General features: G+C 37.3%; 2 protein-coding genes across 2 annotated transcripts; one reads left to right on the top strand and one right to left on the bottom strand.

Moving 5' to 3' along the window:
- The first annotated feature begins 19 nt into the window (after window positions 1-19).
- LOC144653650 (ubiquitin carboxyl-terminal hydrolase 46-like) lies at window positions 20-13,739 on the top strand. The gene is made up of 11 exons (XM_078513705.1): window positions 20-120; window positions 206-283; window positions 372-585; window positions 3,178-3,258; window positions 4,890-5,080; window positions 5,782-5,858; window positions 6,030-6,113; window positions 7,165-7,297; window positions 12,004-12,068; window positions 12,639-12,717; window positions 13,276-13,739. Exons 1-11 carry the CDS (start codon window positions 118-120, stop codon window positions 13,375-13,377), a joined length of 1,107 nt encoding a protein of 368 aa, XP_078369831.1. The 5' UTR covers window positions 20-117; the 3' UTR covers window positions 13,378-13,739.
- On the bottom strand, window positions 13,438-17,412 carry LOC144653653 (signal peptidase complex subunit 3-like). The gene is made up of 5 exons (XM_078513707.1): window positions 17,216-17,412; window positions 17,056-17,127; window positions 16,283-16,361; window positions 15,603-15,718; window positions 13,438-14,849 (listed from the first exon to the last, which is right to left on the bottom strand). Exons 1-5 carry the CDS (start codon window positions 17,356-17,358, stop codon window positions 14,708-14,710), a joined length of 552 nt encoding a protein of 183 aa, XP_078369833.1. The 5' UTR covers window positions 17,359-17,412; the 3' UTR covers window positions 13,438-14,707.
- Between the last annotated feature and the right edge of the window lie 65 nt (window positions 17,413-17,477).

Genomic DNA, 17,477 nt, shown 5'->3' with positions numbered 1-17,477 from the left:
GCAGAACAAACGCTCAAACTTTATTTTGGTTTTCAAGTAATTACCAATCGCAATTTTGACAGAGTTTCAGCTTTGTTGAGGAAGAAATGGGCTAAAAGAATGGGTTGAACACCAACAATGGTAGGAAATTCTAGCCTCCGTTGTGCTTCAAGTGCTCCTGTTTGATAATCTGACTGTCTTGTAATCCTCGAATTTTAATTTGCAGGGTGCAACTGCTTCGCAACTAGAGAAGGAAATCGGCCATGAATTCCCTCAAAATGAACATTATTTTGGCCTGGTAAATGTAAGTATGCTTGAATTCCTTTAGTCGCTTTATGGAAATCGTTACTCCTGATAAAACGCTAAATTAAATTTGAAATATTTCTTTGCAGTTTGGGAACACATGTTATTGCAACTCCGTACTACAAGCGCTGTTTTTCTGTCGTCCGTTTCGCGAGAGGGTGCTCGGATATAAACCCCTTTCTAAGAGGAAGGAATCCCTGCTTACATGCCTGGCTGACCTTTTTGGCAACATCGCTTCGCAAAAGAAGAAAGTTGGTGTTTTGGCGCCCAAGAAATTCGTAGCCAGACTTAGGAAAGAGAATGGTAGGTTCCATGTTTACACACATCTGTGCATGATATGAACTGAAGTGGAAGTAATCTGACCAAAACCTTTGATTTCCCGCTATTTAAGCTTTATATGTAGAACCGATTTATCACCTCCGTACGTGGCTTTTGTTTTTATATATACTTAAAGTTTCTTTTGGTTTCTAATGATGTACAAAAAGATAGGGGAACAAACATAAAAATAAACTTGGTGTCATGAAGTTTTGCTATGCAATTTACATTCGAAGAAAAACTTTAGTATTGGCTACATTTTTGTTATTTTAACCGAGGTAAATCTTTCTATATCTTTTTGAAAAAATAAGAAATGTGATTACGTTGTAGTAGTTTTCATAAAAATGCTAAGCAAGCAGAAAAGGTTAAAATTGAGTCTAACATAAAATTCCGTGTCGTCTGACCCGTTCCTCGTTAACATATTAATAAGCTAACATGACAATATGATTCCAAGTTTGACAGATGCTACCGCCTTCCAAGTAAAAATAAACATGATGATAGCGTATTAAACATCACTTTTATATATTGTTTATCATTATGTAGTAACTCAATATCAAATAATTAGACAAGAAGTAAAGCAATTTGTTATGTTGAACATAATCTGCAAGGAAAAAATTTTGTGGAGATTTGAAGGATTTTGAAGGGATACCAGGCTGCATTCTCTGTAGGCTGCACCGAAGATATTTGTCATCTAAGAAATACCTTCTAAGAAACCTTGGCATAAATTTGGCGTGGTGTACACAGAATGGAATAAATACTTTTTGGGGGGGTGGGGGTAGGAAAAATGTTTCAATACATCGATTCGCGAAAAAACCGGAAGTTGCATGGAAGCGAGGCTAGTGGCCCTCGCCAGTAAAAAATAATTACATGAGCCGGGGGCATTTCAAGTCGGAATGCATTTCCTTCTCGCCATCTTGTCCTTTCAAAGTATGTCTAGCAGGCACAGGTGAATTAACAGCTTGGCGAGATTGCCCTCTGTGCTAGCTCGAATGAAATTCCTCCGCCAACGAGTATTCCCCTCGCAGGTGGAAACAGTCTATTTGTCGGAAATTAAAAACTTAATTGCCCTGGGAGGTCCTTTCGAACAAAACTTCAGTTGGTGAACATGTCAAACGTCATTCTCGCATTTTTTTGAGTGTGTGCATGCATATCATTTGGCGGAACGGCTTTCGTCCGCGCGTCTCGAGCAGAGGTACTGTATAGGGGCTCGATCTCCCGTTCTGTTTGGCTTCTCTGTCGCTCTCATACTTACGGTTGTACTAGTTAGAGCTGTGAGTGTCAGTCCTCCTGCCTTTCTCGCTCCCGCTACTACGCACACTCTTCGCTTCTGTTCGTATTCATGCAATTCACGTCTGTGCAATGTTATTACCGGCTGAATGTTCGTTGTAGGATTTTCCTGAGCGAAACGTTCACAACAAACCGCATGACATGCGAGTTTCTCTGTCAAAACAAACCGCTCTATTTGTAAAATTTCTTTTGTGGGAAAGGCGCTTTATCATTGGAAAACTGACTTTCCTTGCTACTCAAACAACTTATTTTGAACAGTTCATGTTCTCAATTCTATAGCTGCCGCGCATATTAAAGTGACAAAGATCTTATTTATTTGCGGATCGCCTCATGCTAGTGCTCTAATCTATATACCGGAATTTCGTCGGACTGAAAACCGAAGAGCCTCCCAAAACAAAATCTGTTTTTTAAACTTGAATCATAAGGTGTTTATTGATCAACAAAATCAAAATTGGGCAGAAGGACTAAAACTGGGTTTTGAGTATTAATTATTCGATTACAGGGAAGTCAACAACAACGTCTTACCGCTAAACTGTATGTTAATGTAAATTTCACCTCTCGCCTGTAGACCTTAACTGAATTTCTTCTTTTATACTTTTGAGCATATAAGGATAAAGATTTGTGGCGAATTGTGATGAAATGCTCCGACTTGAAATGCCCCACGCGCTCATGTAAACTTTATATTGTTTAGCTGGCGAGGGCCACTTAGCCTCGCTTCCATGAAACTTCCGGTTTTTCGCGAATCGGTGTATTAATTTCGTCAAGCTGTGCTTTCGCAATGGTTGACTATTTTTGACTATTTTTGTGAGCATGTTGGGGGGGGGGGGGGTATTTTTTGCGAAAGCAAAAATTCAACTTCATCAGTAAATGAGTAGTTTTGTGTTTGTCGTGAATGTAGGATTTTTTCCCTATTTTTATGAGTGATTAATTTTTGAATCCAATAAAAAGTAACAAAATGAAAGGCAAGCTTGCGTTTGCCGTTTGCCGTATAACATCATGCTTAACCTCTCTACTTTCATGAAATGTAATGTTTATGTGATGTGTCATGAATATGCATGGGGAATGGCAAAATGTATCGAGAATGAGGGATTGGTTCACAAGACCATGTGGCCTGGTTCAATGATGTTCTTAACATTAGTATTCTGTTTAAAAGCTGTATAACATAATGATGTTAAAGACTCTGGGTAAGCCACACCACTAATTTATGCTTTGCTGATACTAAAAAAATCCGTACATAATGTACATATTAAAAAAGTTAACTTAAAGTGATGGAAATCTATTAATTTTTTGCAGAACTTTTTGATAACTACATGCAACAGGATGCCCATGAATTCTTAAATTATCTATTGAATACAATAGCAGATCTGTTACAAGGTAAGTGTGTTTGAGTTTTTCTTTAATTTGTATATTAATATTTAGTATTCAGCTGTCATCTCCAAACTGTGCAATGTTAAATTAGAACTCTGAATTGCATTCACAACCATGTTACATGTACAAATGCATGATGACCGCATTTCTTTGTAGACATAAATAATTATCTTAAATATCGTCCCCAGTTTCTGCACTGCACTTACAAAAGAAACTTTAATAAAGAAAATGCAAACTTTAAGGTCTTTTTTGTGTCAGTAGAGGGTATCATCTGACATTTCCTTGAAGGATCTTGCCAACCCTGTAATTTCCAAGAATGTTCCACATCTAATCGTATCTATGACAAAATTCTCGATTTTGATTGGTTCTGCGCGCGCCTATTTGTCACGTAATCGGCACGAGATCACGTGGGTGTCCAATACAGGTATCCAATTTGAGCAACTTCAAATTGGATACCTGTAATTGGACACCTACGCCATTCACGCGTTAATCACGCGCATATAAATGGGTTCTTTCTTGCTGTTTTCCCACTGTTTGTACAACCAGTTGAATTTACCATTGACTTTTTCACGGTGGTGGACAAAACACTGACCCCCAGTCCATGGACTACCCCCATGGACTACCCAAATGGACTACCTAAAATGGACTACCCCTAAAAAATGGACTACCCTTAAAGTACTATTCCGAGTGTGTACCACTTACTGAGCTGTTGTTATACACACATAATTTGCACTTACGTCTTACCTTGTTTATTTTCAAGCCGTACGTATCCCTCTGGCCGCCATTTTGAATATATTATACTAAATGAACATCCGCTGATCACGAAGGTGTAGACTCAAATCAAGCAATCAATCTTTGAACTCATAGAGACAGACAAAACAGGCACTGCACTACACTACAGAAGATCCAAACTTTTATAAATAGTATCAGATAGTTGCTTGAGATGCATCTTAAACATTTGGTGGCCAGAGAAAATTTTTGAATGAATATAACTTTGGCAGCTCAGCGAGGAGAACAGAACCGGTAGGCAGACAGATCCTGAGGAAAAAATAGTGCTGAGTCTGGGCATAAGTCTTCGCTTTTTGAGGTCAGCAGATGTATAGTGTAATTCATTCAAAATGGCGGCTAGAGTTGTCGAAAGTAACCAAAGTAAGTGCAAATTATATGCGTATAACAACAACTCAGTAAGTAGTACACACTCGGAATAGTACTTTAAGGGGTAGTCCATTTTTTAGGGGTAGTCCATTTGAGTAGTCCATGGGGTAGTCCATGGGGGTAGTCCATGGACTGGGGGTCAGTGTTTTGTCCACCACCCTTTTTCACACTAAAAAAGATTTTCAAAGACCTCCTAACCTCGAATTTTGTTATTGCTACGATTAATTAGTAATTGGAAATCGTGTTGTACAATTCAGAGAGTAATCGCGCTTGTAATTTCAAATCGTCCTCGCGCTGCGCGCTCGGCCGATTTTGAAATTACTCCTCGATTACTCCCTGAATTGCACTCCACTCAGTCCAATTACTTTTACTAATTAAATTAATTTTATAATAGTAATAATTCTCAACTTGGTAATTAAAGAAAATAATCAACCAGGGAATATGTCAACATATTATCTACTGCAACAAACTTTGAATTTAAGGAGAGAAGGCAAAGGAGAAAGAAAAAGACAAACACAGCAGCACTAGCAGCGTCAGCAGTAAGAGTAGCATCTCTTCTGCGGGAACAACAAACGGAGGAACACAACATAACAGCAAGACAGAGCCTACCTGGGTCCATGATATCTTTGAAGGAATTTTAACAAATGAAACAAGATGTCTGTGCTGTGAAACAGTAAGTAATTAGCTTAAAATAATATTCATTAAGCCTTGCTTAACTGGACACTGTGGCTGACAGGTGTCAGTGAATCTTGAATCCCTCAATATTGTCTCCTAAATAATATTTAAAACTTCTCGTACATGAACCATTGTAATGAGGATTTAATTAGTTTTTCTCATGTATGTTGTGATTTATATTTGAATTTCCTGATCATGGGTGAAATATGTCTTGTGTTTGCAAAAGGTTTCGCTTCAGGCAGCGAATGATTTTCCCATAAAATAACTGAACAAAATTTTTCTTCCCGCGCAAAACGAAGTAGACTGTAGACCTGCAGATTGCCGATTGGACACAATAATACAAAGAACTTTTCTGCCCAATCAGGAGGCAGTAATCAGATAGCTGTTTGGAACTGGCAGGCCTGGTAAACTCTTTCCCCAGGGGTACCTTTCAATCACTCCTGACCAACTTTTCTATGCCAAACTTTTTTCCCACAGTTTCCTGTTTCCCTCACCCCCAGAAACTCCCCCTGGGTCTCCCAGGATGATCAAAACTCAGGAATTGCAATATGCCATTGCCAGTTTTTAATAAAATCAAGAAGCCGGCAGAACTACAGCAGTCTCTGGCTTGTTTTGGAAACCCTGCATTATAGAACAGTTCTCACTGAAAATCATGTTCCATTCAATAAAAGTAAGTTGTTTTTTCTTGGAATTTTTCAGGTCAGTAGTAAGGATGAATCATTTCTGGATCTTTCAGTGGATGTAGAACAAAATACATCAATAACACATTGTCTCAAGTGAGTAACTGTATTTACATGATGATTGTAGTTACAAAATAATTTGTTATCTTATTGGTAGAGACTGTTCTGTCAAATCAAAATGTTTGAACATTGATTAATATTGATATGTCTTTCACTGATCAGTCACAGCGCTGTGTCTTAACTTCTTTTTCCTTTGTTTTTAAACAGAGGCTTCTCCTCAACTGAAACACTTTGCAGTGAACACAAATACTTCTGTGAAACATGTTGTAGTAAGCAAGAAGCACAGAAAAGGTATTTTATGCTTGTTCTTTAAATTACAAAGCTGCAAAACCTCCATATGTTATGAACGAAATTGTTAAAATTACAGCCTATACCAGTATTGTTGTGTTAGGTTATAAATGCTGTCTCCATGGTATATTGAGGCTTCATATGTGGTTTTTGTGAGGGAGTTTAATTTGCTAAGTGAAATAATCCATGGTGCCATGTTAAGTGTTTCTATGAATTAAGATTTGTGAGAGATGCAGCTAAGCTTAATCGTTAGTATTGACCGAGTCACTGTGTTACATATACAGCCCTGTATGCCGAATACCGTATGCTCTTGGGCAAGACAATCACACAGTGGCTCTCTCCCCAACAGGGAGTATAAATGGGTCGGGTAGCAGCTAGTTCTCACAAGATCTGAGATGAATGGCTCACTACCCTTTAAGAGAACAGATAGAACAAACAACAGCAAAAACAATTAGCAACTGCTACACTAGAGTACCTGACTTGTATAAATGGGTGCTGGCAAATCAGGTTATCTGACATAAATGTTCCTGCGTCACTGTAAAGAATGAGCCTTTCATATAGGGGACTTAAGTAGTACTCCTAGTCACTTCATGCTGTCAAAACTGGACTTTAAAAAAGTGCCAGCCTAATGACATATGGTAGGCCCCTAGGTTAAAACATTTGTAATATTTTGAAAGTTTGCCATATCCCAGGGGTGAATCCAGGATTTTTCTTAGGAGGGGGTGCACCACTAAGGAATGGCTTAACTGACTGGTGATGTAAACAAATTTTAGAAGCAAATAGAAAGAAGGAGGTCATCTCAGGGGGAGGGAGGAGCTGCTCACTTTCAGGGGGGGGGAGCTGCCTACCCCCTGCACCCTTCCTGAAGATTCACCACTCTAGTGCTTCTTGTAAAGTTGCTCCGACTTAAGCAGTGGATGTAACCATTCGATATGTTTGATTAACTACCTAGTGAACAATTTGGAAAATATTTACTTTGTTCTAGAGCTGCCTGTCATAATACAGGTTGTGTTCGTGTATGTGTTAAATATATGCCATTGTATTTCACTTTCAGAATGAGAGTAAAGAAACTACCAAAGATTCTAGCACTTCACTTGAAGAGGTTTAAATACATGGAACAGCTGCAGAGATATGCTAAGCTGTCTTACCGAGTGGTGTTTCCTTTTGAGCTAAGACTCTTTAATACAGTAAGTACAAGACAATGCTTATAAGGAAAGTCAAGAAAGTCTTCAAAAGTGTAAATTTTAATTAGAAAATGAAGGGATATATCAATAAAGAAAATCAGTGAATTTTTTTTCCTAAAGATCTTTGCAATGTTACCCAAAATAAAGCCAAGGGAAGCAAAATTCACTGCTGGTTTCTTGTTCAAAGAAATTTATTGTCAATAGAACTGTTGTGATGTGTTGTCAGTGGCAAGTTCATTATGGGCACAGAGTTACGGACGTTACATTCAGAGTCATTTTTGAAACTTAAATCTAGCACAGGCAAAGAATAGGAAGAGGTTGTCCAATGTTACATTGATTATCATGTTTGTGCCTACTGATGCATTAATTGAGTTATAAAAGTTTTCCACCTGACTGGCCTATATGTTAAAATAGAGCAAAAAACACACCGTTACGGACGTTACATAAAAAACAACCACATGAACAAGAGCACTGGTATTAATGGAAAATTCCTGTGAAGTGTCAGGGCTTATTGCATGAACTGCTCCAAATATTTGAAGTATAGTAGTTGTGTGAACCAAAAAGCTTCATTTCATTTAAACTCACTTTAGTCAGGTGCCCAGGAGTCCAAAATGTGACACCCACGGGCATTTTTGTCTGATTTTTGGCAACATAGCCATTTGTACTAAATCAAGTACGCTGATTTCGAAAATCAATGTTGCCAAGCTTAATTCTTGCGTTAAGATGATGTTCTGATGCATTTAATTATGACGTCATGGTCCAAATAAGCAATTTTCTTTCCTTTAGCTATTTTAAGCATAATTCATCCAGAAGGTCGTTCAAAACATTATAAGTATACTGTAAAATGATTTTAAGAATTTTCTGATAGTTTTTATACCGTTTCTATTAATATCAAGCCGTCTTGTGGGAATTGACCACGCCCTCTCATAAAAAATCACTTTATCACGGGTATAGTGTTAACATTTTGTTTAAAAATGAATGTGATTCTTGTATTAATAAAAAGTAGTAATTGAATTGCTCCACAAACATCAGCGATGTTTGACATACACCATAACGACTGCTTTTATCCACAAAGAGAGTGGCAAGGAGAGACAGAAGCAAGAAAATGAAGCTGAGAATTCTGTACATTCCACACAACAAAATCCGGGTTGTTCTTGTCACGGACAAATGAGACATTGCAAAAAAATTGTCAAGAAAGATCTCGTGACTCTAGAAATAAAACAAGATCTTTCGATTGGACAGACTCAGCTTGAACGATTCGTGGAATGGAGGCTACTATCTTCAGACAGAGAGGAAGAACGGGAACGGGAAGAAGGGATGGAAGACAAACTTTCGTGACCCTGTTCGCAAGAATAATCCACCTCTATTTGCCAGCCTTTATGAAGTTAAAAGTGCTGCAACTAGCCGCAAAAAGAGAAAGACTAAATTTGCATGGAAACCAGAGTATTCTATGTTGTCTAGTCACGGTGTATGAAGGCAGGCGCGAGATAAACATGCAAGCCATATTGTAGCATCTGAGGTATAATGCCGGTGCCACTGTTTTCGCAGAAATGAACCCCACAAGTGTGAAACAAGTCAATTTTAGAAGACGTTCTCAGAAGAAAAGGTCAAGTGCCTAGAGTCAGTTTGTTCTTCGATAGCTTCGCCCTGGTGGCAGCATACTAATTATGGTGGCAGCTATTGGCAAACCAAAAAATGCAAATGCTTTCGGTGGGTTTGCGAAATGTTACGTAAACACTGTTTTACGGAAAGGTCCTGGACACCAGAGGATTGATGTGTTACTCGATGGGAGGCACTCCATAAAAGCAACGACAAGAAGTCGACGCTCCGAGAACACGGCGCGGCCTGTGAGCAGAGTCATTGAAGTACGTAAGAGAGGTTCAGTTGCGGCCGATGAAGTGGCGAGCATTTTTGGCACTAGGAGACAACAAAGCGGACTTTGCACGGATTCTCTCAGATGAACTTATCTCGCAGGCACTGACTCTGCAAAGTCGTAGTATATCTGGTGGTTTTTCATACGAAGTGGATTCTGCTCAGATTCTGGCCTAGATGTAGCCTTTTTGAGATCCAACCAAGAGGAAGCCGATAAGAAGTTTGTTCGTTATGCAGTCAGTCATAGCGGGCATGTCGACAACATTATAGTTTCCACTCGAGGCACAGACTTGCTGTTACTTCTCCTGGCACATCGATCGCGCTAAGCTCTCGTCAACAGTGTGGATATGGGCAGGAACAACAGAGAATCTAACGTAAATAACTTTAGAGGATGTCTCAGCAAATCTTCCTTATAACTCGTCAAGTTCATTGTTACCATCTCACACCATCACCGGCTGTAACAGCACCTCTTTCATCTGTGGAAAGTTATCACAGAAAAATTTGTTCTTCTCTTCTCGGTCGGCGAAGATGTTCTCAAAGCTGACACCACTACCTCCGCAGAAAACGTTTATTTGTTAATGTATGAAATCCGATCTGACCACTGGCTATATATGTGCCTCTTCGCTATGAATTTAGATAAACGCATGCCATGTGCACTGGGCTGTGTGGATGCACCAAGACCGACGCTAATTGCTATATCAAACTGCGCTAAAGCGCTTTAAAGAAACTTGTTTAAAAAGCAATATTAGTTCAGTGTTTTTAAAAAAGTTCAGAAGATATATTAAAAATATTTACCAATATTGATTAAAAATATTATAGACAGATTTAAACCTGAAAGCAAGGAGCAATGTTATGATCATTTTAAATTCGTTAATTTTACATGCGTTCAACCAAAGTCTTTATCATGAGCCTATAACAGACAAAGTGCATTGTGAAATAAGTTAGATTCAGCAATATACAAGACAATCAATAAAGTTTTATCTCTAACTAAAACAACGATGATATATTACGACATTAACTATGATGTTATTTTCATTTAGTTTACCACAAAACTTAAACGAAATGCTGAAACAAGGGAAACTCGATATATGAAAATTGTAATGGCGTCATTCTTGATGCTCGCTAGCTCTTAGCTTCAGCGTGGCACGACGACCATATTTTTCTTTCTTATTGCAACTATAGCGATTTGTTAATACAAATATCGCATTTGTTCTTTGACAAAATAACAAAACTACACCCGTGATAAGGTTCCCGCGATATGGTGAATTTTGTTTAAGAGGGCGTGGTCAATTGTCACTGAAGGGCTTGATTTTCACAGAAACAGCGTAAAAACTCTCAGAAAATTCTTGAAATCATTTTTACAGCACACTAACAATGCTTTAAATGAATTTCTGGATGTATTATGCTTAAAATAGCTAAAGGAAAGAAAATTCCTTATTTGGACCATGACGTCATAATTAAATGCATCAAAACATCATCTTAACGCGAGAATTAAGCTTGGCAACATTGATTTTCGAAATCAGCGTACTCGATGTAGTAAAAATAGCAATGTTGCCAAAAATCAGACAAAAATGCCCGTGGGTGTCACATTTTGGACTCCTGGGCACCTGACTACTTTCGCAATTACACAATGCTATGTGAACTTTAACGTTATGGACGTTACAGCCAATGTTACGGACGTTACACTGTGTAAATTATTATATTATTTTGTATTGTAGGCCACAATTTTTTGGACATAAAAGTTCAAAATGGCTTGTATTTAACATTTTATAAATCAAACTGGTTGTTACTTTATGTTAAAGCTGTGAAATGTCCCAACACAGTGTGAAGGACACTACATGCATTTTACATTAAGTACTCAGCCTTGAGCATGAGCATGTTTAAACTATCTAAGCCCACAGACATATACTGGACTCCAGTGGGTATAATCCATTCCTTCTCTAAAACACTGCTTTCTTTGAGAATTCACATATCCAAAATTGCCTTTAACTGTGGCAGAAACAGTCCAAAATCACAAGCTTCAAGAATTGTAACGTCCGTAACGTAACGTCCGTAACAAAGTTTTGTTACCATTTTTTGGAAAATGTTGCAGTTTTTCAGGGATCGCTTTTTACCAAAGTGTTTCTAAAGAATATTTAGCTTTGTGGCAGAAATATCTTTGAAATCTTTTAAATGGTTGTTTTAAGAATGGAAAAAGATTGTGTAAACGTTACGGACGTTATGTAACGTCCGTAACAAAATTTACTTTGTTAATAACTATTTTTTTAAAAAGTTCAGGGTGAAATTTATATTTTTTATGTATTAACTCCTTTGAGGTATTTCTTCTGATATAACTGTTTGTAGACACAAATCATTTCCAAATTTTATAAAGCAAGTTAAAAAATTTGTCTCTCACCTATTGTTTATTATTAAAAAATAAACACTTACTTTGGAGACCCCCCTGAATGCATTGCTATCACAAGCGAACTGAAACCCTTTTTTTCTATGTATTGTAACTTGTCAACAATATAGCGCAGGGTATGATTTTATGTCCAATCACTTTTTAAAAATCTGGATTTTTCACATTCTCACATGGAATTGCCCTTATACATTAGCATCCTGATTTCTCAAACCCTTGGTTTATCAAAACTCCCGATTTCTGAAACCAATTTCCCTTGGATAGTATTCCTCCGTAATCAGTTTACTCCCAATTTCTTAAACCTCCCAATTTCTCAAAGCAGCTTTTGAGAAATTGGGATTCTACTCAGTACTGTATGTACAAGTAAAAAACTATCAAACACCTTGTAATACTGCAAGTGTGATTTATCACTGACACTATTAAAATTTTTGTTTTCTAGTCTGATGATGCAATTAATCATGAAAAACTGTATGACCTGGTTGCAGTTGTCATACATTGTGGCAGGTAAACAGCCTTGTGCATGCATCGATAAGTTGTTATTTCTAGTACAGTAAAGAGTACATTTGTACATTAATGAAAAAGAAGAATGCAGCACAAAACTTGTTTTTATTTTCTATCATAAAGGTTCAACTTTGATTTATGTGTATGCAATAAAATCCAGGACCCCAACCACATGCTAGGCGATATTCTCTCGCTTTTTGTTGCTTCAAGTATGGTTAACAATAGGCAATTAAAATCTCGAGAGAAGTTAGAGCCGAAGTTAGAGCCGTGTACTTGCAGTTTTTTAGCTTCTTGTTTCACAAGACTAGAAACTGGTCTTGCAAGAGGATAGTAACTTACTTTTGAGTGGTACTGTATCATTAACAGAAACTGTCTGTCCGTCTGTTCGCATGTCCTTCCTCCATCCATCTTGTCCCTTTGTCTGTCTTTTTAATACCCTGCAAGCAGAGTTCCTTCGATCTAGAAAGATCAAAGGGAACTTTACTCACAGGGTGTCTGTCTGTCGATGTCTATTGAGACCTATTTTCTAATATTTAAGCTAATGGAGTTGATTTATTATAATTATCATTTCAGTGGACCTAACAGGGGTCATTATATAACAATAGTGAAAAGTCATGGTCTTTGGCTTCTCTTTGATGATGATATTGTAGAGGTTAGTACACTTTTAAATAAGTGCACTGTAGGTGTAATAAACCGCGAAGTACAGCAGAGCACAATTTTTTATATAATTTAAACATCTGTTTATTTAAAGTCGTTGAGGTTCAAATCATTTAATATTGAATTTGCTCATGAGACAATTTGGATTTGGAGAAGTTTGATTCTCAATAATATTGTGGTTTGATGGTTTGTGTTTGTGAACATCTTGTCAGTGATGTGGTATTTTAATGATTGCTCCATGACCATGTAATCATAGTTTTTTTTCAGAATTTGTATTTATTTAACAATAGTGGTGCTATGAAGGCAAAAGGGTTGGGAAACTCGCTTCAGCCTTTAAAAAGCTGGTTTTTGAAAGTATCCAAAAGTCACAATGTTTTGTTTGGGTTTCCCAATGTCATAATAGAGGGGTATAATGGTAAAAGTTTTTAATTCAGATACAAGTCAGCATAATTTGGATTAGGCAGTACAATATTGAATGTTAGAATGTGTGCAATATTCAATCCCTCACACTGCTAATACTTAGATGCAATTTGTTTTGTTTTCTATTTTGCAGAAAATTGAGGCTCAAGCAATAGAAGAATTCTATGGTTTGACATCAGAAATCCAGAAGTCATCCGAATCGGGTTACATCCTCTTCTATGAAGCAAGGGCATAAAATTTTAATGATTAAAAGGGCTAATAATTTATATGGGACACAGAAAGATACTCAAAGGACTCAGGAAAAGAATCTGTTTTTTTTTTTATATTCAAGTTGGATTTATTTTGTTGCTTGCTCAAGAACATGTTCTTGTGAAAGGTAACTGTAAACAATTACTGTGTCAGTCCTCAAAGTGGCTTTTAAAATACATTACTGTACAATGTCAGCTGTTTTCACTCAAAAAGCATTCAGTTGACCTGAAATGCTGACATGTACATTTCTCCTTTAATAGTCTTACACTAGTCTTAGTAATGCCTAGGTATTTATTGTTGTCAAGTATTTTGATTTTGTCTGTGCTGTTAATAAAGCTGTCACCTACATTTTATCTTGTACATGATTATTGTTTTAAATTATGAGTAGAGACAATAACACTTAAGAGTGAGAAAAAACCCCAGCATGTGATAGTAATGGAAGAATTGTGTTCACTTTTACCCTGCGAATACAGCCCCCTCTCTTTCCTTTTGGCTGGTTTGGCGTTTTGCAAGAGATGTCCGCAATAGCATCCATTCTTTTCCATTTGCATCATAAGGTGTTATATTTCACATACATTATGCAATTTAACTAATTGACCAATCAGGGTTCATTACCAGATTCAGGACAGATTTATGTTGTCAATGAAATTTCTGGCTGTAAATGGCAGAAGTCTCTCTTGCGAAATTCCAAACCGGCCAAGAGAAAAGAGAGGCAGCTGTTCGCAGGCTAGTTCACTTTCAGTGTTACACATTTATCTCAGAGTCTGTCTAACAAGTGAAAACTAACAGTGTTCTTGTGTCTTGGAGATGGAAAAAATGCTAGAAGGTACCATTGCCAATCAGGAGAGCTTTTATTATTAATGTTTCCCTATTAAATAACTTCATCAAAGGCATTGAAGTCAAAGATGAAAAGCAATTTTGATTATAATAAATTAAAATCCTTGGTAAGTGGCAGTGATACTAGGCAAAATATAAAGAGAAAGGGTTTAAAAGGTCTCAGTTTAAGAACCTGTAAAATTCATCAGTAACACATAAAAAGAAATGTGCAACAATATTGAGCAAGAAAACAATAGCTCAAAAACAAAGAAAAATTTCACAGGTTCTTACCCCAAGGTAAACCCAGAAAAGGTGTTATGGCAGAGTTGCCAGTGTAAGGAAATAACTTTAACATCTTCTAATTTGAGTTTTTCAAGAATATTTTCACTTTCTGTCATGGCTAACTTTAAAAATCTATGCTGTCAGGCTGCAAGTAACACAGATTTCCAAGTTCATGGCACTTTCACTTCAAGATGGTAACAGTTTTTTTAATTATCATTTTAATGATCAAATCCAGCTCTGTTGACAGTGTAGTCATCAGGGAAGTCAAAAAAGAACTTGTTGTCTTGGTTTATTAATGGCAGGATGCCAGCATTGGGAATTACATTCCATGATAAATACAGGCTGACATTTTTGTTTCCTCTGAAAAAGAAAAAGATCATTAGATTTCGTGCCAATAGGCCATTTCCAAGATGCCGTTTTTCTCTGTTTCAAAACGAGTCTTGATGCATAAACTTTCAAATGGAAATTAGATTTTCTTGCACAGGTTTTTGTCATGCCAAACAAACTCATTTCCATATGAATGTTTGTGTACCAACACTTGTTGAAACAGAGGTAAAAAACAACTTGGAAATGACTTATTTGCTGTGCTTAGAGTACATTAATTAGTAATATCAAATTGAATGCCAAACTTAACCAAAACTAAAGCCAATTAGCCATGTTCAAAACCCGAGCAGGGGACTGGGTACGAATATTCAATATCGATTGCACTGAAAAAAAAAAAAGAAATTATTGCACAAGATTGACTGGGCCCGTCATCTGAAAGAGCATCCAAAAATTAGTAACTCAACCAAATTTGAGAGTTATTTGTTTAAACGCATAGGTAAGGTTCACTTTCAGAAATTGCTAAAATAAGAGAGCTTAGTATGGATTGGAGGAACAGCTGTCCATCCATTTTTTTTTGAGGAGAGGGAGCGCTTACGAGGCTGGGCACTTATTTACTTTTCGTACCTTCAGGGTGGGGCTTATTCGAGGTTGGGCGCTTAATCGAATAAATATCATTGATATAACAGTCTAATGCACCCCAGTCTTCAGTGAGGGCACCTCCTTAAATCTACTCCATGATGAAAGAGGAACTTTCAATGTTAAATTGATAATAATTTTGATTATACATACTTGAGTCCAAGCCCATCGTCAAAGAAGTAGTACTTGGTGTTCATGCCATGGTAGTTGAGTAGTGCATTGTCTCCACGTAGGATGATTTTGTCCCAGATTACTACTTGGTTAAATTTCTGTGTAGAAGAATGAATGGGCAAGGAAAGAGAATTGAAAATAGAGCTAGAAGAGTAAGAATAATCCATTGTTGAGGCCATACTATTGACTGATCAGGACTCCTCAGTCAAGCTGGCAATCTCTTCCCCAAACCACCACTCCCCCAAAATTGTTTTAACAATTTTGGCTTTTTTGCCACATATGTACTTTAAGTACATATTAAAATTTCCAAGGGGGGTAGGGGATTCAAACCAAAAAACCTTCTGTGGGAGGGGTATGGATATTTTCTGGAACAACACAACACAATTATCATGGTACAATATGCAATCATTCATTACTTATAATAAACATGGAATTGACAGGGCTTTCAATAACACCCAGCACCAGCCAGAACTCTTGCAGATATTCTGTTCTGAATTGCCAGTTAAAATTTATACACGTCCCTACAAAGGGGAGATCTTTTTAGCTTCTCATATTAGTCTTGGATGGTGTCTTGTAAGGGTAGCGGCCCACTACAGATTTCATTGAATGCCCTGTGGAAAATACATTCAGTAACTAGATAACATAAACGGACATTATCTTACATTGTTCTTGGTAGAGTACTCAGCTGTTAGGTACAAGAACAGTTGTTTAACATTCCAGTTGAAAATACCTTTCATATCTACTGTAAATTAAGGAAATTTTTGGTCTCCAAATGGCAAGTCAAACATGCAGTTCTGAAACAACACTGACAATTGTCTACAAATTGAGTAAAACGTGTTTTTCTCTTTGATAAACTGTCGACAGATAAGGTCTCTGCAACAGCATAAAAACAATTAATGTATGTACTGCAACAAGTTAAGTTCCCTTGTGGGATATCAACAAGGGATTCTCCCTCCATGTGTCCTTGCAAGAACTTCCCTTGAAGGAGGGGCCTCAGGGGATAAAATGGGAACTGGGATTTGGGCAACTTTACACTGGGAAAATAGGATTTGGGTCACTGGGATTGGGGATCACAAACAAAAAAACAATAAAACTGGTATTGGGATTTGAAAAATCAGGAAAACAGTAGGCTGAAAAATGGGATTTATACCTCCACCCCCCCCCCCCTTTAGGACATTCTTTTAAAGGGATTTGCCCCTGTGTCGCATCCCTATCCTGCCCCTTTTTATGTGATCTGAACTTAATCCCAAAAAACAATAATAAAACAAAAACCAAATTTCTTTTCAGTTAATTTCATTTTTCCAAGGAAGCAAATTACCTGTTCAGAAAACAAGTAATATAAAAGGGTACCCTCCCCCACAACGGCAGCTGAACAAATGATTGAGGGGAGAGGGGTAGGGGTTGTAAACTATTGAACAGCAACAAAAGGATATCTCCTTCTAGATCAAAAGTAATGAAGCCCAAGTCATTCTTGTCCTTGGAGACACTAAAGTCTTGAACATTTTTCCTAACGAGAAAATATTGAAGGACGCACGTGTTAGAAAAAAAAAATCCTTAAAAACGACAGTCATTGTCTACAAAGAGGTCATACTCACACCAAAACTTTCTTTGTCTGTAGATGAAGGGGTGCTTGATGAGCTTTAAAAAGCGTCGATAGGAAACAAAGGAATGTTAGGGCAGCGAGTACTGTTAAAGTAAACGCAAATATTGTGTTTAAACGGGAAAGAAAAGTGTTCATTTTGCCAAAAGAGACTTCGCTTTTGTAAAATGCGGAGTTGTAAACATTTCATTGGACAGTGGCTTACGATTCAATGAAATGCTCAAGAGCTTACATTTTTACGGTAAACAGCTGGCTAA

Source organism: Oculina patagonica, chromosome 5, assembly GCF_052425735.1.
Source record: "Oculina patagonica isolate OP01 chromosome 5, crgOcupat, whole genome shotgun sequence".
Classification (NCBI taxonomy): domain Eukaryota; kingdom Metazoa; phylum Cnidaria; class Anthozoa; order Scleractinia; family Oculinidae; genus Oculina; species Oculina patagonica.
This window is presented reverse-complemented; position numbering and strand designations above follow the sequence as displayed.

What these genes read in the sequence shown, in the direction of transcription:
- LOC144653650 (XM_078513705.1), top strand. An exon ending in AAGCAAGAAGCACAGAAAAG is followed by an intron (nt 6,114 to 7,164) that starts GTATTTTATGCT and finishes TTTCACTTTCAG; the next exon opens with AATGAGAGTAAAGAAACTAC. An exon ending in TTGATGATGATATTGTAGAG is followed by an intron (nt 12,718 to 13,275) that starts GTTAGTACACTT and finishes TCTATTTTGCAG; the next exon opens with AAAATTGAGGCTCAAGCAAT.
- LOC144653653 (XM_078513707.1), bottom strand. Translation starts at nt 17,358, where the DNA reads ATGAACACTTTTCTTTCCCGTTTAAACACAATATTTGCGTTTACTTTA. An exon ending in ATTACTTTTGATCTAGAAGG is followed by an intron (nt 16,362 to 17,055) that starts AGATATCCTTTT and finishes TTAATTTACAGT; the next exon opens with AGATATGAAAGGTATTTTCA. An exon ending in AGTACTCTACCAAGAACAAT is followed by an intron (nt 15,719 to 16,282) that starts GTAAGATAATGT and finishes TCTTCTACACAG; the next exon opens with AAATTTAACCAAGTAGTAAT.